Source organism: Nuphar pumila, chromosome 9, assembly GCF_984573655.1.
Source record: "Nuphar pumila chromosome 9, dmNupPumi1.hap1.1, whole genome shotgun sequence".
Classification (NCBI taxonomy): domain Eukaryota; kingdom Viridiplantae; phylum Streptophyta; class Magnoliopsida; order Nymphaeales; family Nymphaeaceae; genus Nuphar; species Nuphar pumila.
The window spans coordinates 29790581-29815359 of record NC_143257.1 but is presented as its reverse complement, the minus strand read 5'-3'; the positions used below and the strand labels follow the sequence as shown (position 1 = coordinate 29815359).

At 40.2% G+C, this 24779-nt stretch overlaps 1 protein-coding gene across 1 annotated transcript; it reads right to left on the bottom strand.

Moving 5' to 3' along the window:
- Positions 1-5303: 5303 nt before the first annotated feature.
- On the bottom strand, positions 5304-24548 carry LOC149828533 (putative flavin-containing monooxygenase 1). The gene is made up of 6 exons (XM_090017634.1): positions 24389-24548; positions 12235-12685; positions 11419-11656; positions 9899-10074; positions 7852-8210; positions 5304-5802 (listed from the first exon to the last, which is right to left on the bottom strand). Exons 2-6 carry the CDS (start codon positions 12682-12684, stop codon positions 5454-5456), a joined length of 1572 nt encoding a protein of 523 aa, XP_089873760.1. The 5' UTR covers position 12685; positions 24389-24548; the 3' UTR covers positions 5304-5453.
- Positions 24549-24779: the final 231 nt, after the last annotated feature.

Genomic DNA, 24779 nt, shown 5'->3' with positions numbered 1-24779 from the left:
CCCATAAATTAAAGGTTTTCAGGGAAGCGTAGAAAAGAACAAAGAAACTAGACAAAAATACATTTTTAATGACTTCTAGATCACTACAAAATGATGAATGAGCATTGAGATACAACTCTGATAGCATTTCGATAAAGAAGATGAATAGGCATGGTTGTGCCTAGCCTAATTATTCTATGCCATTTTTCAACGACCTATGCTAAAAATCAAGAAAAACAGTAAAAAGGACAAAAAGATTGGTACGTTAGCTTTCCAACGCTACCAAGATCGCTCTGATTTGAAGAGAGGTTTGAGAGAAACACCATCTGAAAGATAGACTTTTTGGTTGTATCGCACCCTCTAACTAAAAGGTAGATTCACACAATTTTTTTGGGGACCTTACGAAGTTTATATAAAATAAATGCAAAAAATGATCAATATTTGCGAGGATGAAGAAGTCTGCATATATTTTATGTGAGGATGAGGAAGTTTGCATAAAATATATGCAAGTATGAGAAAGTTTGCATATATTTTATGTGGACTTCGTGAGGTCTTCACCATAAAATATATGCACTTCCTCATTCTCACATAAAATATATGCAGACTTCCTCATCCTCGCATAAAATATATGCAGACTTCCTTATCCTCACAAATACTAATCATTTTTTGCCTATATTTTACACAAACTTTATAGGGTCTGCAAAAAAATTGTGTAAATCTACATTTTAGTGAGGGGGTACGATACAACCAAAAAGTCTATCTTTCAGAGGATGTTTTTCCCAAATCGCCCATCAAATCAAGGCGATCTTGGTAGAGTTGAAAAGCTAGTGTGCCGATCTATCTGTCTCTTTTATTGTTTTTCCTGATTTTTGACACAGGTGGCTGAAAAACAACATAGAATAATCAGGTTAAGTGCAATTGCGCCTGTTCATATTTTTTTTTAAATGTTGTCAAGATTGTATCTCAGTGCTCATTCGTTATTTTTCAGCATTTCAAATGTCATTGGAAATGTTTGTGTGTCTAGTTTCTTTGTTTGTTACTGTGTTTCTCTAAAATCCTTTAATTTCTAAATAAAAAATTAGTAGTAAAGTCCGTCATAGAGGAAATTTGCATATCCACAATAGGTCCACACATGCTAAACTTAAAATGGTCATTTTAATGCCCAGTATTTGTACTTTTGGTCATCAAGTGAAATTTAGCAAATTATGGGTTTGTTTTGAAAAACATGACATTTTTATAGTAAAATATGGTCATTTTTCATTTTTTTAAACTCTCGCTCTCTCTCTCCCTCTCTCTAACACACACGCATGCACATACTAAAATGCCCAGCATGGTTGATCACTTTTAATGAAGAACCTCCGCTCTTGCAAGTATGTACTATATTGTTTTTAAAATACAATAGCCTTCCCTCAAATTAACTAGACGTTAAGAAACTTGGAGGTAATGCAATCCGGGCTTAACTTCTACAATATTTTGCAAATTGGTCCTTGCCTTAAGACGATATGCAAAATAGTCCCTGCCTTATGCCATTTTACAATTCAGGCATTATTGTTTTTCCTTTGGGAAATAAGCGGCTGATGTTAATGTTGCAACTGCTATGAGTCATACTTTTCTGTTTATTTTAGTTTGTAATGAACATGGACTTCTTTTTGCCTTTTTTTGTTTTCAAGTGTTCGCTCTTTTGGCTATCTCTGTTTTCTCCGTTTAAAGAGGTGGACAGGAGTGTGATGTAGATGCTTTCTTCATGAAATTATTACGAGATATTGAAGTTTTTTTCTATATTAGGAGATGAGTTTGTCAAACATAATGTCTATGGTGAACAGAGCACCAAATGTTCTTCATGATGGATCCCAACTGTAGAATGTGAATAAAAACACAATCTTCTAAGAGGAATAAGCAAAAATAGATACAGCTTGAGCTGGTTATTTATGGCTTTGTGTTATTTTGAGTTTAAGGAATGGTTATGTATTCTTGCTTTTAAGGTCACCCCAACCCTTCACTCTTTATTGGCATGGCCAAAAATGAAAGTCTTGCTTTGAAGCATGATTTCAAATATTGGTGGTGTGAGACCGTAATTTCACCAAGTTTACAAGAATGGGGTAATGAAATGGTATACGCTATACACATGTTTTTGTATGTTTTAGTATTTGGATCTAATTTGGGATCCATATTCAGAGCAAAAATCTATATTCAAGGCAAAAATCCATAATATTAGACAGTTTCATAATTGGATCCATATCTGAGCCAAAAATCTATAACAAACTTGCTAAAACATGTAAAAATGGTGGATGGATCGGGTCATACAATCCAAAACAAAGTAATCCGACCCATTATCCATGATTTTAAACATACGTTCATATTTGAATCCACAACCGATATCAATTATAACGTTATAATATCGAAAAAGTTGTTGCATAGTTGTTTTACATGCATTTTTGTATGTTTTGATATTTGGATCCAATTTGAGATTCAGGCAAAATTCATATTTGAGGCAAAAATCCATAATATTAGATATAGTTTTGTAATTGGATACATGTTCAGGCCAAAAATCCATAATAAACTTGTTAAAACATGTAAAATGATGGACAAATCGAGTCATACGATTTAAAATGAAGTAATCCAACCCATTATACAAGATTGTCCAAGTTTCCACACATCATCATTAAATAACAGACATTTAGAACATAGCATCCGAGTATGGTCCAAACAAACATTGAACTTGGTATAGTGGTTTCAGAACCAATGTTTTGTTTTGTTCATTTTATCTAATCTATCAAACATAGCCTAAGGTTAACAGTTAGCGTTTTGCCCATACTGGAGAACCATTTTTGTAACATATGAATGAGGCAAGGACTAATTTGCAAAAAGTTAACACTAACAACTATTCGATGAAAGTTTTGGTGACTAGTTAATAATGGTCAATGTTTGACCATGGTCAAATTTTCAGCTTTAGACAAAAGGAGTTTTGGTGACCAGTTAATAATGGTCAATGTTTGACCATGGTCAAATTTTCAGCTTTAGACAAAAGGACCAGTATGTAATAACAGTGAGAAAGGCGATGACTGATTTGCATAATGGCATAAGGCAGGGACTATTCTGCAAATTGGCTGTAAGGCAGGGATCAATTTGCAAAAAGACGTAACTTTGAATGTCAATAGTATAGATGATTCGAGATTATTGAAACAACCTAATTGGATAGTAGCTGAAAATTGATAGGCTAAATTGGATATTGGTTCTTCTGTTTACAACCATATTGTATCTGCTTCCAAAAGGCTTAATCTAACTTTAAATCCTTTATATTGGTGTTAGTAGCTCTCAAATTATAATTGGAATGACCAAAACATGGTATTTTGTAGAATATGTAGTTAGTTTGCAGGTAGATGAGATCATTTATATTGAAGGAAAAAAAATGTTGAACATAATTTTCAAAAAGGAATAGGCAAAATGGCTTCTTTGACACTAAAAAAGAGTAAACCACAGAGCATAGAGATGTTTTAATCATTTCAATTTGTTGAATATTGGAGCATTAATATAAAAGTTTTTTTTTTACTAAGCCAAGGAAAAAACCCCCATCAGCCTCTAGTTGGTAAAACCCCTTGATGTTCTCCTTGACAACTTGAGAGTACACCCAGCTTGGACCTTACAGCAAGGACAACCCTTGTGGAAAGTCCTGTTAGGCTACCAGGTGAGCAAAGTCCATGTAGGCTAGCTTAGATTAACCCATTTTCAAAGTACGAGAAGACAATGGAAATTGCTTCAAAATGGAGCGGCTTCCTTTATGCATTCTTCTGAAAATATAAGAAAACAGCTCATAGTTAAATTCTCTGCCTAGTTTGGATAGACCAGTGTTATTAAAAACGCGCCTCAAGGCGCAAAAAGCGCACCTCACCTCAAGGCGAGGGCCCTTGTGCCTTGAGGCGCAACATAAAAGCGTAAATACCCTGAGGCGTACGCCTCATACGCTTTGAGGCGTACGCCTCAGAGCGAGGCGCGCCTCAAGGTGAGGCGTACACGCCTCAAACCCTCGTTCACTGTTCGTCTCTCTGCTTTCTAAGATCTCCCTCGTCTCTCACTCAGGCCCTCTCTCGTCTCTCAGCAATGCTATATCTCATGTGCTATTAGTGATAAAATTGTTGAATCTCAAAACCCACTTGTTAATTTTCTCATCCTCTCATTGTTTGTAACAATCAGAACCCAAGTAGAGCAGCACCGGCGCACAAATTACTGCTTTCTCTCACTAAACAAATAGCCAAAATTGAAGCGGATAAAAAGCAGAAGTGGGGTTTACAGGCTCATGTTAATTTGTTTACCAGCATATTGGTAATCTCAAAGAGAGAGAGAGAGAGAGACTGGAAAGCTGGAACACAGCTCTTCGTTTTTTCCTCTTTCATTTGAGGTCTTTGGCACGTTCGAGTTGCCTCTTCACACTCATATATTGTGGGACATGGGGACGACCCGAACCGATCCGACCCAATTTTAATTAGAGTCCATGCCACCCAACGGCCCAACCCTAACCCATCGACGAGAGGGGATCAGGTCAGAATGTGCTCACGGTATTCCATCAAAGCACTTCTGGATGTCGTTGATCTCAAGATGGATGGCATCCAATACCTGTACCAATGAGATTCCCGTCACTTGGATGGACCTCACTATTTTTCATCTGAATCCGAATTCCACTAGGTCAGTTCCGATTAATTCGAACCTAGGTCCGACCCATTGACATCCTTACTTACATTTAGTTGTTTTATTACTGTAGGAATAAGTCAATGCATGAGGCTGTTTGCAAAGTGAGAAGCTAGAATCTAAGAATGTACGTGAAGTGTGAAGCATTTAAGAAAAGTAATGGAAATTCAGTAGTGATAGAAAATAAATGTAAGGAATGCATAAAATGCAGTTACAGCCTTTATTATTTTAAAACTTGTTTTTTAAAAAATCATTGCATGCATACATTTAATGTAAAAACATACAATTAAAATACCAAAGTACAATTCTTTTGGCATGAAAGACACGTTTCCCACATCCGGAGAATCTATTTTTATATTAGGAAAACAATATTTTCACTTTTTAAGAAGCTTGATTTGCATAAAGTTTTCAAAGTGTGATATGCTGAGTTTCCTCTTATAAAGTGAGTTTTTAATCATTGTAAGAAGTAACTATAATTTATGTACAATTAATATATTTTTTTTCGAGGCTTAAGCTTTGCGCCTCGAGGCTTACGCCTCGCCTCAGATTTTGGTGGAGCACCTCGCTAAGCCTCAATGCTTTTCAGAACACTGGGATAGACATTAATTCACAGATTTTCAATGGAAAACAATGCACAGTTATGGCAAAACTATAGAAAATGATTATTGATTATGCAACCATAAACTAGTTATACTTATTTGCTCTCTAAGTGAGGCGCCACAGTGAAGTAACTAAACACTGAAACTACTAGAAATTCATTCCTAGCGTAATATGCGCAAGTATTAACACTTTTAGGTCTTTAAATTGGAGTAATCTGCTGGGCCATAAGGCAAAAAGAGCTCTGAAATCCAGTTGCTCTTCCTTCTTGGATTGCATCCCATGTCTCTGCATAGTTTGTCATTGTACCAAATTTGAATTGCAGCAAGGCTAGACTTTCGATATCTGTACCCACTGTTCTTCCTCTTATAATCGTCCCACTTCGTAATATCTTCTTCCATTTCCTTGGTGCTCGGTAGCCGAAAACCGCCAGAGAGGAAACAAACCAACCATTTAACTTCCATCTCCGACATGAACAGATTTGATATAGTCTCTGTGTATCCGATGATTGCCATCTGAGGTATCCGTGGATGGATGCATTCCCTGTCAGAGAATAATTAAGATTTATGCTCAATTGACACTAAAGAGTTCATTTGAGAGCCTCAGTCCTCAAATCTGAGAGATTTAATTTGAGATCTTCATAGTTGAGAATCAAGGACCTCTAGCCTGATCCCCTCAAGCTTAGGCCAAAGAACCAAGAACTCCCCTCATAAATGGAAGGTGAATTAGGTTCTATCACATAGCAAAATTTTAGTGTGCCGCTGCGCCTGACCGCCATCCATCTTTGGGATTAGGGGTGTCAACGGGTCAGGTTTACCTGGACCCGACCCAAACCAATCCCTACAGGGTCTGGGTATGGTGATAAATAATAAGACCCGATTAAGACCCGGGTCCAAACCCAAAGGTCCGATTAATACATGGACCCGGCTATAGTTTGTAAAATTTTATACCAGACCCGGACCCAACCAGAGTTCCGATTAAGACCTGCAAATTTTCAATATAAAAATGATAAAAAATATGGTTTTACTGGGTATGGTTCAGGTAGTTCTTATCGGGTCCAAGTATGATTTTTCTTATAGTGGACCTGAATAGACCCGTGTCCGAACCCGATACCATACCTGAAAACCGGGTCCAAGTCAGGTTCTACCTGGGTCCGAACCAAATCCGACCCCTTGACACCCCTATTTGGGATACAACTTGTCAACTGTGGGGCCCAATAGCAGATTGAAGGTTGTCAGATGCAGCAGCACACTGAGAGTGTGCAATGTGATTGCACCTGATCTGCCCTCTTATAAATGTTTATCTCATATTTCACAAGAACGAGCGAGCCCATGCTACATCAGCACCTCCCCTCACCACATCGGATCCTTGGATATGAGACCTAAGTCTCTCAAACACACAACAATTAATCTTTGAATGGTTGAACTTAAGCCATGCCCACATGGTTCTGGATCCGGCTTTGACCTCAAAGGACACTGTCTCGAATCTAATTAGTAAGACCAATATAACCTTTTTAAGCAAACCAGTTTGTGCAAAACATACACAGGAAATTAAAGGAGTTTGACCGGGGTGAGACCCATATCTTGGTCTGTGACACACAAGCCAGACTCGCACCTCGCTAGGACTCGTCCTAGAAAACCCATCCTGATAAGCCTACCAACATGCACGCCTGGACCCTAGCTATCAAGGTGGACCAGTGCCAGAATCAGGTCTGCCTCACAACTGATACCTCGCAATTGGGGTGCAATGTGAGCTGAGTAGCTTGAGACCGGCTTGGTTAAAGCTCTGCTCGAGCTTGTTCATTTATCAAATGAGCCAAGCTCCTGCTTCAACATAAGCTTGATTAGATGAACAAGTTCAAGCTAAAACACCAGCAAGTTCATCAAGGCTCAAATTTACATGTTATCACAACAGATGCCTTCAGTGTGGCGGTTCTCCTTTAACATGTTTGAAAAGAAAAATAATCTATTAATGCCTAAGCTTGGCTCGGGCTTAGCCAAGCCAAGGTCGAGCATGTCAAGCTGAAGTTGAGCTAAGCTGAAGCCTAGGTTTGTAATATTCGAGCCAAGCTCGAACAGCCCAGGCTGGATCTTGGCTCGGCTCATGTGTAGCCCTACCTGTCAATTTGATAGGTCTACCGCATGGGCAAGCATCATCAATCATACCCAACTGAGATCTTAGTGACCATCTCAAGCTAAACTAGATACCAACTTAGTCGCGAGATCCAATGATCAGAACGAGTGCTTGACAAACTACTCAGCCCACAAAATACACAAATTGGCTGCGTGAAACAGAGAAAATGGCTGTGTCAATGGCATGAGCAGCATGCATGTACAGTGTTTTCACTGTTTTATGCAGCAGATTTTCATACCAAGTACTCTGCCCGATCATTGGATCTGCCCATTTTGGTTGCACATACGTAGATGCCGAATTCTTCAAATGATTAGCAACTCAAAGCAAATATAGTGCACGCAAAAATGTAACAATAGATAAAAATAATGAAATCAGATTAAATAAACATTGCTTTTGTTAAAATAGCCAATACTGAACAAAAACCTTTGAATGAAAAGGAAATAAATAAAAAATTTATACCTGTATAGAGGAACAATGCCAGATTCTGACCCTGATAAGAATTGTTGGTACGCTGAAGACTTGAAAATGTCCCTGAGCTTCGGACTGATGCTGTACCCAGTGGCAAAGATCACTAGGTCAGCCACCAACTGTGAAGCTTCATTCTCAAGCATCACACCTTCCTCCCAAAAGCCCCAAGCTTCAGATTTCTTTATTATGATGCTTCCTTCTTCAACATAAGTACAGAAGTTTTCAGGAAGGGTTGCAAAGTTACATGAAGCAACATGCTGGAAGAGCCTTCCTTCAGGTAACATGTCATACTTCTTCATTGGAAGCTGCCAGTGTAGGCAAATTTCCACCAACTTGGAGAATCCCCATTTCTGCATGTACCAAGCACAAAAATTAATTACAAATGGATATATGTTTTATTATTAGTTTCCAACCAAGGCTGATGAAGAAATGCTGTCTTAGACGGTTCAATATATAATATATATATATATAGAAAAAGTGCTAGCTGCACAACTTTTAGGCCCTAGCGGAAATTGAGACCTTTAGCGACAATTTTTTGACATCCACTAAAGGCCTCAGTTTTCACTGGGACCTTTAGCGGCTGTTAAAAACTGCTATTAAAAGAAAAAAATGCTCAAATAGCATATTTTTTCTCCTTTTTTGTGTTTTTTTTGTGGCTGTCCATCACAGCAATTGTGCAGTAGCTGCACTCTCTCTCTCTCTCTTATATATATATATATATATATATATATATATATATATATATATATATATATATATATATATATATATATATATATATATATAAGAGAGAGAGAGAGCACCTGCCTCGGACTGTTCAATGCAATACTTCGGATGGTAAAAAAGTAACCTAAAGATGTGTACATGGTTTATTTAGGTATCATTGTTTCATGCCTCGGACTGTTCATGGTAAAATAATACCCTAAAGATGTGTACATGGTTTATTTAGGTATCATTGTTTCATTCCTATGTAAAGAAAAGGCTTTACTTGAGAATGAGTACTGATTTCTGAACGTACTGTCAGCTCAGCCAGTGAGTTTTTCATGTGAAAGCTTTTATAGGAGTGGGGAGTGGTGGTGGTGTGTGTGTGTGTGTGTGGGTGGGGGGGGGGGGAGAAGTATACTTATAGAAAGTGACAGGTGGTGGGAAAAACTGGAGCTCACTGCCAACATGATAATTTTTCACCATGATGATTTGATGTTTGTTTCATCCATGGTGGAAAACGATACTTTCCCTTATATGGTGCATGAAACAATCGAGGCCTTAATAAAAGATAGGTCTTTGTTCATGTGATTGTGATGTATGAAAATAAATTAATGGGTTCAAAATTCATTGGCTCACAATGTACCGGATCTTTAAGACTCAAACATTTCATGATTTTACTTTTGAAAAAACAAATGGAAAGTGTGATCCCAACAAATACGATCCAACATATCCATTGGTTAGATTGAATGAGAGAGATGTTCTTGAGTCTTAAGGCGCACAAAGACACCAAAACTTGGAGAATACCATCTAGTGTGTATTGAAACGCAGAGAGAGAGAAAGAGAGTCTACCAAAGTTAGGAGCCTACTGTGAGCAAAAGGGGCTTTTTGGAGTGTTTAACACAATCTGACCATGCAGATGCATTTGACATTGTCTATTCGATAGAAAATGACACTTGAATAATGTTTTTTAATGAAAAATGCTAAATTTTCAGCTTGAATATTTATAAATACTATAACCATCGATTTTCAAACCTTATAAAAACCTTATAACCATTAAAATTGGATGATCTAATAGTCTATTCATAAAATCAAGCATGAAGAACACAGATGGTTATACTAAAGAAAAACATGAAAAAACCCTTCAGAAACTCAGTAGACTAGTAGTGGGCATGGATCAGAGTAGGCAGCTACATATTTATATTAGCCCTGATGCAGATTGAATATGATTACAAAAAAAAAAAAACATATTAACTATCATGTCATGTAGTGGCAATCAGGATATTGCTGATGTTGAACTGGATGTTTAAAGTGAAAATAAAGTTTATAGAAGTACCAAAGGGGATAATAGTGTGGCCAAAAGGCCAAGGATAAAGCTCTCTCCAGGCTTATGATCCAAGAGCTCCGAAAAGCGAGTTCCACAGAGAAATGCAAGAATCATTAACCAACCAAATGTGTGAGGCAAGTGCCATTTTGGTTCTCTACATATTATTGTGCAAGGAAACTCCATTCCTGAAAAGAAAGAAAGAAAAAGGTTTTATATACGTCTGCAAGTCATCAAACAAGTTATCTTTGACATTTTAATTAGGAATGTCAATGGATTGGACTTTATTCAATATATGACCAAATGTGACTGTTTAGTCAGATTCAATAAGCTGAAAGCCCAAACCATATCTATTTTCTTTTTTCATGAGGAGCAGGGAAACCACCCCCGGGTTTGGAGGCCGAGTTGTGCTAACTCAGTTCGCTTTCCCGAAGGTGTAAACCGGTGGCGCAACCCTTGCCCTGATGGAGCATGAGCAAGGGACATAATGCTCTTGCCCTTTCTTATATAAAAGGGCTGACGCCCATGGGAATGAAACCCTGACCATCGTCTAGCAGCCAAGACCCACTCCCACTACGTTACAATCAGATATGGATATAGCATGGCCAAACTCATGTCACCCATGATACACTCTCTAAATGCATGTCACTGTGACATATATAGGAGCTCTACATACCTGACTAAATGGGTTGTTTAAATACGTCATGAGTTCAATACCTGAGTTGTGCGTCCTTTGTCGCAAGGCTGAAGCTAGGGGCACTCCCAATTAGGGGCACGGTGGACCTCAGGAGAACAAAGTTTTTGTGCTGACTCGATTGAGGCTTCTAAGGCAGAAAATCTAAATGCTTCACCCTTGAATCAAGCTATTTTTTTTAATAAAATATAAAAATACTAAAAATTAATTTTTTTAATATTGTTTTAACGGTTTTAATGTGTCGATTGACACGTAATAATTTTTTTTATCATTTTTAAGCTGATACAAAACGATTCAGTTGAATATCGGTTATTACGGCAGATACAAGAATCGGTGGCACTGATGACATTGTTCTAAGGATACTAACTGTCAGAGGACATAAAAATAGGGCCACAGCTTGACACCACTCAGCCCATAATGGGATGATCGAACCAAATGATAGTTTCTCTCCATCAAGGTTGTTAAATGCGATGAGGCGAAGCCTGGCGTTGAGCCTTCGCCTCTGAGGCTTAAGGTACTGAGGCGTAGGCCTCTCACAACTGGACTGGAAGTGAAGCGGTGGGAGGGGAGGCAGTAGGAGAAGGACCACGCGCCCAACTGGTACGGAAGCAAGGGGGGGCCGCGTCCGGTGGTCGGAGAAGACTGAGCAGCCAACGGCGAAGTTCCGGGGAATTTGTAACCGGGGAACTGTGATGAGGGGCAATTTGCGCATCACAGCAACGCCTCAGTACCTTGAGCGTGTGCCTCGCCTCTGAGGGGTACGCTTCAGGTACTGAAGCGTAGGCCTCTCACAACACTGCTCTCCATTATTAAAAAAAAAAGGGTTGGACTCTCTCACCATTGGTGCCGGCACATTTGGCTGCAATGTCTAAAGCAGATTTTGAAAAACCAACAACCACAGTTCTCTTTCCTTTGATCAGCTTAGCAGCTTGCTTGTGATCCATAGTGTAGACATCTACTGAATGCATCACCTTGCCATTGAAAACCTCTGGACCTTTCTCCTTTTCAAAAACTGGCAGATTTGGAATGTCTCCATATCTCCCGGTGCACACTATCACAAAGTCCACAGCGTGAACCTGCATTTGATTTTCTGGTTTTAATGACACAAGAAAAGAAAAGGAGTTGACATGCACACTCATGATAGCTCATGTCTAGTCAATGAATACTAATAAACCTATTCAACCCAAAGCCTTTTTTAGTAAATAAGCAATCATAATGCATCCATTGGTTCAAATCAAGCAAAGAAGACCTAAAACTATGATTTTTGAAGGATCCTCCTAACAAAGAGAGGTCCTAATCGAATACCATCCTCATCTAGTAAGCCTTATTGAGTTTAATCCCAACAATGGATCTGATTTCTCGTCTTTGTTTTTATCATTTGGATCGTATAAGCCACTTGGGCTCCTTTTGGGAGCCTGAGTTGGAAGCGGCTAGGGGGGGGGATTCGCCAAATGGCAATCGCTCTATGCCGTTTGGTGGTGCGGATTTCAACTACATCTGAGTGCAGCACTCATTTGTCATATGAATCCTTGTTGTTTTTAGTATGATAAGGGGTCACACAAAGCATTTTTCCATGTGGGGGGATGTGTTTCGCACGAAACCCCTTTCGCGCAGCAAAGAGTGTGTAACAAATGCGCCCCAAGAATGTACTGACCTTTGAACATCCATGCTGGGCATTGTAAACTGTGATGTGCCATGTCCCACCTGAACTGAATGCTTCACCAGACCAAGCAGCACTCATGGAGGAAAGATTACCATCTTCTCGCGAACCCGAATTCTTTACAAAATCCATGCAGATGACCTTGGAATTGAACTGAATGTATCGGAGGAGATGGAAATGTTGAGAATAGGACTGAAGGTATTCCAAGACCTCACCGTGAGTGGGGAAATCACTGGTGACTGAGGATGGCCATGGAAAGTCTGAAAACTGGAAGGCAAGCTTGGGTGTCTGCAGCAGGGTGGACTCCAGTGTTCTCAACCACGCTCCTCCAATCTTGTCCTTCATCTCAAACACAATGGGCAGGAAGCCTTTGTCCCTTACATATTTGCATGCTATCAAGCCACTGATCCCAGCACCCACAATTGCAACTCTTTTGCTCTCCATTCTATACACAATCACCAGTAGAAGCACACACACACACAATCAGTTTTAAGCAATCGAATTGAATTGGTCCCATTTTGATACAAGGGTCTGTTTGAATCATGGAATGCACCCGAATGCGGACAGACCAGTCCTCGCCTGGGCGCTGTCCTGCGTTTGATATGCAGAGACAAAACGTTCCAGGCTGGGACCGCTTTGTCTCTGCATTTTAATTTTATAAGAGTGCAATTAATTCACAGGTCCTGGACAAATGCACCCAAAAGGGATACAATCAGTCACCTTATAAGCGGTCGATTCAGCTGAATCGGGCCATAAAACCGGCCATAAACGTTGGATACTTTTTATTTTTATTTTTTTAAAGCTTGTTTTTTATTAACCAATTCAGACTGATTTGATTCAGAACGATTCAAGTTTTCCTTTTGGAAACTCAATTTGGTTCAAAGGTTCTGCCAACATTGGTCTTAAGGGACATTACCACCTCTCAACCTAATTACATTGAAAGGTGAAGCCAAATTAAATCAAGGGGTGTGTCTTAATTAAAAACAAAAACCCGTCTATGCTGGAGGAGGGCAGATCTGGTCACCGCATATCTCACTTTATGGAGATGCATGTGGGCCCCGCTATCACGGTTCTCAAGTGAGATGTATGGCGGGGACTGAATATAATAGGTGATCAGTTATATCCAATATGACCTAACGTGTCCTCAGATGTAGGCAATACGTAATTGGATCTAGAATAATTGGATTTGGATTCTGCTTCAGATATGGATGGAAAAAACTATGACCATTTCAGGAACATATTAGGATTTGGGTTCAGATGTAAAACTGCAGAACCTAGTCCCACAGTTATGTTAATGCGAATTACCAAATCTAAACAACCATTCGTTGGGTGAATATTTAAATCACATTCTAATAATGATCAAATATGAATGCCAAACCAAACCACAACACAGACTTTGTTTGTAAGTATTTATAAGAGTGTGGTTGTGGTGGTAGGGCTGGCAGATGAGCCTCGCAGAATAAAAAAATAGGGTGTTCAAGCTTGACTCATTTCTTGTGTTGAGTTGAGCTCATGAAGAGCCCGAGCATAATGAGCTGAGCACAAATCAGTTTATTTACAAAAAAAATATAAATTTTCAGAGTTGAAAATAATAGAATTTGGACCCTAAACCTATTGAGCCAAGTTAGAACCAGCTCATTTACAAAATAAATAATTGTTTCAAACTTTCAAGTAGTAAGATTAGAACTCTAAACCTACCACTTGCAAGCCAAACACTTCAGTCATCTACGCTCTATGATGTGGGATATATGTGTAAAATATATTTATTGTTAATCAATGCGCCAAGACAAGCCGAACATTAGTTGTTTGTGTTCAGCTTAAAAGGCCTATTTCACAAGTAACGATCTCCCTAACATGAGTGAGCCACGTGTCATGGGCTTAGAAGCAAAGGCCCCCGCAACGTAGCTTCGAGTAATCACAAACACCAAAAGCAGGCCTTTTAAGCGTACAAGCAACTCACAACACACGTGCATGAGCGAAAGCAAGAGTATGCGCATGCACAATTACAAAGAGAGCAAAGATGCAAGGATGCAAAAAGCTTCTTTATAGATACTTAAAAGCAAAATACATCAAGAGGAGAAGAGAGGGTTCGAATACACGGGGTTCTTTAAGCCGTAAGGCCTTTTGGGGCACTCGAGAGTACCAAAGAGGTATATACATTAGAAACAAAAAGGTAAAAAACATGACGGTCTGAAACACGCTCTCCCACCTAAGTTGGAGTCGTCAAGCCAATTGTTCATGGTAGTGCTCTACAAGCTGTCGATATTGAAACATGCTGGCGGCCTTTTCCCAGGTGGCTTCATATTTTGGCAATCCCTTCCACTGCATTAAGTACTTCTTGACTTCCCCAAGGTAGTTGTTGGAATGGTTGAGGATGACTTCAGGTTCTCTGCCTGAGACGCTGACCATTGATGGTGTGCGTTGCGAAATGGAAGCACGTTGAGGCATACTCCATTGAGAGTCTCCTTCATCTTTGTAGAACAGCTTCAGGTTGCATATGTGAAATACCAGATGCACTTGAAAGTTTGCTCGCACGTCCAGTCGGTACGCCAAGTTTCTCACACGCTTGATAATGGTGAAGGGGAGTCATACTTGCGAATAAGGCCTCGGTGGTGGCCCCGAATGATAACTATGCGATTTGAAAAAAGCTTCACCAACACCTTATTCCCAACACGAAATTTTGCTGGTCGACGCTTCGCATCTGCCCATTTCTTCATGTGCTTGATCGCCTTGTTCAAATATGCCTTTGCTAACTCTGTTTGATCTTGTCAGTTCCTAACAAACTAGTATGCATAAGGCACTTTGCCACATCCTTGTGCAATAAGAGAGTGCAGAGTCTGCGGTTGTTGTCTGGTTGCAACTTCGAATGGACTATGACTGGATGACTCGCTCTTTTGGAGGTTGTAGCAAAATTAAGCCGCATCAAGTAAATCAACTCAATCTCTTTGATTGTCACTGACAAAGTGCTGCAAATATTCCTCCAACATACCATTGATCATCTTCGTCTGTCCATCGGTTTGGGGGTGAAAACTTGTGCTGAAGTGCAAGTTTGTCCCAATCAAGCGAAACACTTCTCGCCAAAACTTGTCAATGAACCGGGCATTACGATCATTGACAATTTTCTCTGAGATTCTCTAATGCTTGACTACAGTTCGCATAAACAACTTAGTAGTATCGACAGCTGAGCAGGTGGCAGGGGCATGCACGAAGATAGCATACTTCAAAAACCTGTCTACAACCACATAGATATAACTACAACCTTCAGCTTTTGACAAGCTCACAATGATGTCCATGGTTATGCACTCTCATGGACGACTCGACACTAGTAGAGGCTCCAGTAGTCCACCGGGTCTCTGATTGATGGGCTTGTCTTGTTGGCAAATCAAGCAAGTCTGCACATAAGCATTCACATCGTCGCACATTTGCGGCGAGTAGAATGCGCATTCCAACAACGCCAACGTTCTCTGTTGTCCTAGGTGACCCGCCCAAGTGGTATCATGATATTCGTGAATCAAGCACTTTCGTAGAGTATCCTGTCGTGGGATATATAGACGACCTGCTGAGCGAAGCAAATCGTCCTCCGGCCAAAATCTTTGCGTCTTTCCTTCCTTTACCAATAAGATCAACTATTGAGCCATCGGGTCACTCTTTAAAGCTTCTCGAACTTGCTTGATAAGATTGCTCATCGGTTGGCTCATACTACCATCCCAAGCGAGCAAAGTTGCAAGTTCCACCTTTCGACTCAAGGCGTCAGAAATAACATTGGCCCTGTCAGGCTTGTACTTAAGGACTATATCGAATTCTGCCAAGAAATCTTGCCAGCGAGCTTGTCTTGGACTCAGCTTCTTCTGAGTCTGGAAGTAGCTTGTCGCAACATTGTCAGTGCGCACAATGAATTGTGACCCTAAAAGATAGTGCCTCCATGTGCAGAGACAATGCATGATCGCCAATATCTCCCGCTCATGCACAATGTATCGACGCTTGGCGTCGTTCAACTTTCGACTCTCAAATGCAATGGGATGTCCTGCCTGGAGCAACACCCCTCCGATTGCGAAGTCAGATGCATCAGTCTGCACTTCAAACAACTGCTGACAGTCGGGCAACCTTAGCACTGCTTCAATCCAGCAAAAGCCTTCTAGCATGCATTAGACCATAGCCATGGTCTGTCTTTCTTCAGCAAATATGTGAGCGCAGCAGCAATCTGCGAATATCCCTTGATGAAGCACCAATAGTAATTCTTAAGCCCTAAGAAAGAGCGTAATTCAAGAACCTTAGTAGGCGGCTCCCAAGCTTGAATAGCCTCAATCTTCTTATGGTCTATCTTTAGTATGCCTCCTCCCACAATATGGCTAAGGAAGTGAACTTCCTTATGACCAAATAGGCACTTCTCTTGCTTGACATACAACTCGTAGTTCTTCAGAGTCTAAAACTGTAAGACCTGCAATTTTTTAGCAAAAGTTTTAAATAAATTTATGAGACATTTCCATATGAAAATAGCATATGAACCCGAAATACGAATCAAATTGATTTCTATGAACCAGTTATACTTACGATATTTGTATCTTCACGAATATATGCTCAAACAGTCAGGGAGCCATAAGTTCTTCCCTGAGTAAAATCAAGAGATTTATACGAGGCAACTTTCTTAGCTGCGTCAATACGAAGAGAATGTCATGCTCAGAATTTTTTGAAAAAAAATCGTTGAAAACCCAAAATTTTTATGAGACCTACAAAAATGTTGGTGGGACCTACGAAAATATTTCTCAAAAAATATCTTGTGAAACCTACAGAATATTTCATGAAATATTCCATGTGGGCCCCATACAAAGGAACCTCTTGGAATTTATTTAAAGCCAAGGGTAAAAGGAAAAAGGGAGATTTTCTGATTTTTTTAGAAAACTCCAAAGAGGAGGTGGACTTAGGCTATAAATATCCCTCCCCACTCTCTCTATTCTCATAAAAATCACCCCCCCCCCCTCTCTTGCTTGTTCTCTCTCTCTCTTTAGAACCTTCCCTACCTAGCCTACTAGGTCTAAGCCTGCATGACCTGGTTTGAGCCTACCTGACCTGGTCTAAACTCACTTGACTTGGCTTGAACCCAGTTGGGTCTAGTTAAAGTCAAAGTTATTTTTGGTCCCAAATCCAAGTTTGATTCACTTGACCCAGACCCAGCTTACTTGGGTTAAGTCTGAACCTGCCTGACCCAGTTGACTTGGACCAAACCCAGTTTAGTTTAAACCACTTGAGTTTAGCAGCTTGACCTGCTCTACCTCTTTTTCAACTAGATTGAACTCATCTGACTTAGTTTAGCGTTTTGAAGGAGGTTTGAACCCAATTTGAAGTTGCCATTGCGTACCAGAGCCGTTCTTCACCGATCAGAGGGTAAGTTTGATTCGTCGATCACTCTCTCTTAAGTATTTGTTTGATTTGTGTTATGCTATATATCGTATATGTTCTAAAGTAGTATCTAACCCTAGTCCTTGGTTTATGCTCTCTAGGACACTTTGGTATTCACACGCATGCCTTGCGACTATAATTTGATATTTTATGATAAAAGCTCCTGTATATTGCAGTATATATGTATTTGAGATTGTTGTCACGTCGAATGATGCCAAGGCTCTTGCTTTTTGCATATTATATATATATATATATTTGCTTATGCTTTTAATATTACCGCCGCATCAAACGATGCCAAGGCTCCTACTTTCTGTAATTTAAATTATGCATTTAAGATTATCATCGCATCGAACGATACCAAGCCTCCTGCATTCTGTAATTTACATTATGCTTTTAAGATTGTTGTTGCATCGAACGATGCCAAGGCTCCTACTTTCTGCAATTTAAATTATGTATTTAAGATTATCGTCATGTCGAACAATGCCAAAGCTCCTACTTTCTGTAAATATATATGTATTTGCTTTCTTTAAGTTATTTAGTTCGGTTTCCCCCACCAAACATTAAATATGCACTCATTTCTGCTGCCGCATTATAAAGCACAAGCTTTTGCTTATATTACATATAATGTGCATAAATGAGTGTTCAAATGGAAATCAAACTCCAAATCGTCAATGCGATTCCATTGTCGCTCCTCGATCAAGATTCTGCTTGACGAATGAAGCCTCTATTGAAAGACTTTGCTTTTGCGCAAAATCATTTTTTCATAAAAACCTGAGTCACTTGCGCATAGCCTGACTATGGCCTAAGATTTCAACGAACCTCGATGGATGTGAAGTACGCATAACAGTGCACATTCATTTCTGAGTTAAGTGTAGCCATTTCTCCGTCAAAGAGGAGAAATGCTGCTAAAATTTCTTAAAAGATGCTCACCGAGCTTAAAAGAAACACACACTTTCTCCATCAAAGAGAGGGAGTGTTGCTGAAATTTTTTAAGAAGCTCAACAAGCTCAGAAAGAACGTAGCATGTTACTCCATTATACAGAAGAGGTGCTGCCCAAGTTCTGTCAAGTACTTTTTACAATGTAGAAAAGGTCGTCACACTTCTGCCGTCGAAGCAGGGGAAGTGATGTGAAATGATTGGCAAAGGAATTGCCCGAGCCGGTTGAATGACACGAGGATGCCCTGTTGTCGGGACGCTGCCAGAATGACTCATTCTCATGTTCGCCTATAAGGGCACTTTACTCGTAAGGGCCAAAGAGTTAGAGTAGTTGTTGCGCCTTGACTCAGCCAAGTGCTCGTTGAGATAATATATGTCGAGCAGTCGATCCGTTGAGATCGTGGTATATGCATGCTCATTGAGATACTGTTACACAACTAAACTCATAAGGGTCGAAGAGTCGGAGTATGTTGTCCACCCGAAAGAGGTGAGGTACTCATGATGGCCGCAGATGTAGAGAGCAGAGTCAAGCATGCATATGAATAAGACTTAAGGTCATAGAACCCCATGGTTGATGATCGTGTTAGAAAAATACTGAATGGGACCGGGTACATAATTTCTCAGTGCGGGTTGCACTCGCTTGCTCGAATGACATACGAATATCCGACCAGTAATGGTTAGACCGACAGACCCCTTAGGACTATTGTTTATCATGGAAGATGATGATGGTACATCCATGACATGTATTTGATTATGAACCTGATAAAGTTCAAGGGACCTCCCATCACTCAGGGTGTATGGAGGTTGTGGTTATCTTTAAATATCTAAGGATTAAACCCGACTATTGCAGTAGAGGATGCATCCAAACTGGCTTGATAGGGTTATCCCGATATGAGTTCTACCACCCTATCATGGATGGGGCCAACATGCCTCTAGGATATCTAAAATACATAGAATAATAAACCTCCAGAACATCGAGTTGATACCTAGACAAAATGTCTCCTGTATACTAGGGGGTGAACTGCTAATATCAAAACAATGCATTAGCTCTAGGTTTAGCGATGTTTAAATGTATGAGTGAATGGACATTGTTTTGTCAAGTCCTGTATAACCTTGAGAAATGTGTCATGCTCAGTATATTACTGGACCGATAGGAAAAAGACCAGTGTTGTATCCGCACGACAAGCTAAGCTCAAGGAGCTCGCGCTTGGATTCGTGGGATATGGATGTGCCAAGTCATAGTGACTTGAGTTTGACATCCCAAATGAGACCCTGAAGAGGTCTATGCTAAGTCATGGAGACTTGAGCGCGATGTTCAATCACAGCCCTGAAGAGGCTCATGCCAAGTCCTGAAGACTTGAGCAAAGTGTTCAACTCGTAGCTTTGTGGAGGCTCTCGTGATAAACGCTAAGTCGTGGAGACTCGAGCGTCATTATTGCGAACTATGACCTTGAGTGGTCTTTGCATGAGTTGATGCTTGATTGAATGTATGGACGAATGCTTGCTTACCAGATCAGCAGTGGTTTGGACCCCGTTTAATGAAGATTTTAGGTGTTGAACCTACATTGTAATATATGGAGCAAGGCGACATCGAGTTTCAGGGTTTCTCTAGTGTGCGTTGTACTGTTTCCTTTATTAAAACTAAGTATTGCTTTTTCAAGCAGTGATATTTGTAATAAACAAGTTGTTTTGATAAATGAAACACCTTGGTGGTCAATGAGAGCTTGGCCACATACCTGTGACTTGCTCGAAGTTTTCTAAAATTGATGACTCATTATCGTCCATTTTCGCTGCTAAAACCTTTTTTAAGTTTTGCTACACAGAAAAAAAAATCATGAAATTTTTAACTTAGCATTGTTTTGGAAATCCAGGGCGTTACAGAAACACAATCCGAAGGTGTCAAACATGATGCTCAATAGAATCACTATACACCTCTATGTCATCCAACTGCACAATGACAAACTTGTTAAGGTGCGGGTAGAAAATTTTGTTCATCAGGGCTGAGAAGGTGGCGGGTGCGTTCGTTAAGTCAAAGGGCATAATAAGGAATTCAAATGCCCCATATCACATTACGCAGATAGTTTTTGGCTCATCCCCTTCAGCAACTCTGACTTGCCAGTAGCCAGATCTTATGTTCAACTTAGAGAAAACCTTTGCCTTTTTGAGCTGATTAAACAAGTCCACGATCAAAGGAAGCAGCTACTTGTTCTTCACAGTCATTTTATTCAGTGTCCTATAGTTGACGCACATACGTTTCGACCCATCATGCTTTACTTGAAACAACACAGGCACTTCAAAGGGAGCTTTGGATGGTTGGATGATTCCTACTTTGAGTATGTCATCTAATTGTTTGGGTAATTCCTGCAACTCAGTAATTGTCATATGATAGGGAGCCATTGCGAGTGGCCGTGCACCCGGCACTAGCTCAATCTGGTTGTCTACCTCACGCCCCGAAGGTAGTTTCTTCGGTAATTCGGCAGGCATCACATCACCGAACTCGGCCAATATGGGCACTAAGGCCCTTGGGACATCCCCGGCTTCTCCTGCTTCATCTGTGGAACAAATTGTGACAAGAAAAGTCTCATCACTACTTTGAAGCGCGAACACCAAGCGCTCGCAAGGCTTCACCGATATCATAGTAACCATGAAGGGTTGATTCTCACTCTCAAAACTAACAACGTTGAGGTGAGGTATCGACACTGCCTTGTCGCTTCTGAAGAATTTATTATGAGGATGACTTTGAAATCATCCATAGGTGCGACTAATAACGTGGACCTTCCTGACCAGTTATGCATCTGCACTGGCACATCACAAACAATACCGTAGATGGCCCTGGTTTATGAGTTAACCGCTTTCATGCAACTCTCTTTTTTTTTCCACTATAGTCCCAATCGTTCTGCCTCTTCACACGAGATAAAATTATGCATGACACCTATGTCTACCAATGCCTTGGCGAGTCTTTCGTTGAGTAGAAGTTCCAAGTACATCTGTTCTTTGCATACGACCGGTTCTATAGTAGTTGTTACCTTTATTTCATTTATCATCTACATTCCACCAACTGTTGGTGCCTCTGTAGGTTGATGAACTTCCTCACCCTGAACAACATTTGCAGCTCGAGGTGCGTGGTTATCTTCATTCCTATTGAGACATGTATCGGCCCAGTGATCATCGTGACAGATACGATAATCACGGCGATGATAGTTGTCGCCCTAGAAGTTATTCCTATTCTGATTATTATTTTGGCCATCTTGTCGGCCTTGATTCTACTGGTTTTCATGGCCAGCATTCTACATATAATAATTCTTTCGATTGTTATGGTTATTTTTCTGTTGTTTGCCTTGAAATGCCGCGTTATTCCTATCAAGCTCATTTAGCTTCTCTACAACCACTAGCGCTTCAGCTAACGTTGAAGGATCATGCTGAATGAGTTCTGTGTTTGCCCATCCTTGCAACCCATTATTGAAATAAAACAACTGATCCTGATCATCCACTCTCCCAACTTCTAGCATTATCGTAGAGAATGCCTTGACATAGACATGCACTGACCCCGTCTGTTTCAATGCCAACAACCTTTTGTGGGTCATTTTTTCTTAATTTTAAGGCAAAAAGTAGTCTCATAATTCTTTTTTGAGGTCCTCTCATGAGACTATAGCAACTAACCCACGTCGAACATCACCCAAGTAATGTTTCCACCAAAGAGTCGCTTCATTCGTAAAGTACATTATTGTGGTCCGCAACATATCTCCGTCTTCTTCTATTCTTGTAGCTTCCAAAAACCTATCCATGTCGTAGATAAAGTTCTCGAGATCTTTTGAGTCCTGTGTGCTCTTATACTTTGTGGGCTCAGGTAGCCTGTAACATGGCTTATCCATGTGCGCCGCAGCGCCGACAGTTAGAGCAGTCCTCAACTGCCGTTCCAATTGATCATTCTTCCGTCAAACAACATTCAATTCATCAGCCATGATGTTGAACCAACCAATCAAATCATCAAATTTGGTGGCAAGGTCCTCCACCGAATAACCAAATCTAGTAGCAAGACTTTCGACATAGTCTTCCACACCCTCTATCGCTGTTTTGATCTTTGTGTTAAGATCCTTAAAAGCAACACAAGTTTCATTGACCAATTTCTTCATAGTGGTCATTGTTCCAACCAGCTCGACAATATCACGCGAGATGACTGATACCCGATCATTGGTCATGAAGTCTTCTTCAGAAAGAACCATACTACCTGAAGGAGTCATGACATTCTTCTTCGGCACCATTGTCAATCTCAATGTCGATAAGGCTATGGTAATCGCAAACACCGAAAGCAGGCCTTTTAAGCGCACAAACATCTCACAACACATGTGCACGAGCGAAATCAAGAGTACGCACATGCACAATAAAACAAAGAGAACAAAGATGCAAGAATGCAAAAAACTTCTTTATAGATACTTGAAAGCAAAGTACATCAAGAAGATAAGAGAGGGTCCGAATACACGAGGTTCTTACCGAAAGGCCTTTTAGGGTACTCGAGAGTGCTGAAAAAGTACATATATCAGAAAAAAAATGTGAAAAACATGGTGGTCCGAAACACGAACGGCTCATCTTGTTTCTCAACATTAGGCGTTGATAGTGATGTGAACGAAGAGAGAGGGGGATGATAGTTTTCCACTATTGGATCGGGGCAATTGGGGCTTGATCGTGGAGGTTTGTTGTCATAAAAAAAGGTACAGTGGCAGATCATTTTTTATGACCAAGTTCAAGCAGGTAACCTCCCCGACACCCAAACCCTTACGGAGCCCACCAGTGAAAGGCATTTGCACACCCGGTAAGAGTCGAGCCTGGAATGAAGAGGTCAGCACCTTCTTCCCTACTCGGCTACCACTCAGCCGACCCAGGCGGGTGCCACTGGTAGATCATGTTGTATTGTATACAACCCATCATTGGAATTATATTTCAATCATCATTGCACATCTCACTTGGGAAGGGAGAGAATGGGGAGAATGGGGTGTGGACCCCATTCTCTCCCTTCCCAAGTGAGACGTGCAATGGGCATCGAATATAATCGACAAATCAGTGGTATAGAACATGACCGGTACCAACGGGGGCTCCGCTTGTCTGGTATGCGCAGTTAGTGCACGTTATCGTATGCCTAATCGTGTTCTTCCCAATGGGTATAGTTTGTATAACTGGTAGGGGGGCTACCTAATCCCATAGCCTTTCAAAAAAAAAAAAAACATGACCTGCTCTGCTCTCAAATAATTACATCCAAGCAGCTACCAACCTTTCTAAAATTTTTTCAAGTGCAAATAAAAATGGGGAAAACAAGTGAAAATCTACCAATATAGTCACACATAAGAGATAATCTCAAGCAAAGTCCGAGTCCTGTAGCTGGAGAGCACATTCCACAGACCATAAATGCTGTGGAGTTACATGCGAGGAAGGACTCTCAAAAACCATCCCTCAAAGTTGCATTTTTTCTTTTAAATTCACTGCAAAATAAGAAAGATTCCTAAAAAGAGAAGATTGGAATTTTGTATATATATATATATAATGTGTGTGTAATAGATTGCATGACAGAACAATTATGCCTACATCCACCAGAAGAGTTTAGAAAAATTAATCCAACATAATGATAAAATGCTCGAAAACAATACTATACATACCACATAACAAGTCATAAAACATTCAAAATGAAAACTAGTAGCAGATTATATAGCTGAGCAATAATGCCTACATCCACGGGGAGAGTTGAGAAGAATTCCACTATAATGATGAAAAGCTAGAAAGTGGTACTATATATACGCAAAAATAAGCAGCCAATGCACTCACCAGTTTCTTCTTTTTCTCAGCGTGAACTTGGAAGACACAAAGCACCTGAATCTCTTGCAAAAAAAAACTTGTATCTTTTCTTGATTTTTATTCTTTCTGCCTTTCCAATGCAACCACAAGGACCCTCTCTTCTCAGCCACACTTTTCTTATGTTTGGCTGTATTTGACGGCAATATGGTGAAGTTTGTTTGTTTGCATAGATATTTCTTTTTGGATTTTCTAGTGGCACTCTGGCAGATTGGTCCCTTCCACCTACAAATCAACCCATTAGAAATTACTATAAAATGAATAAAGTAGAGGTAGGATGAGGTAGACAGGAGTTCTGACCCGAATGAAGATATTTTCCGCAGATACAGTCCATAAGATTCAGAAAAATTTATGTTTAGGCACC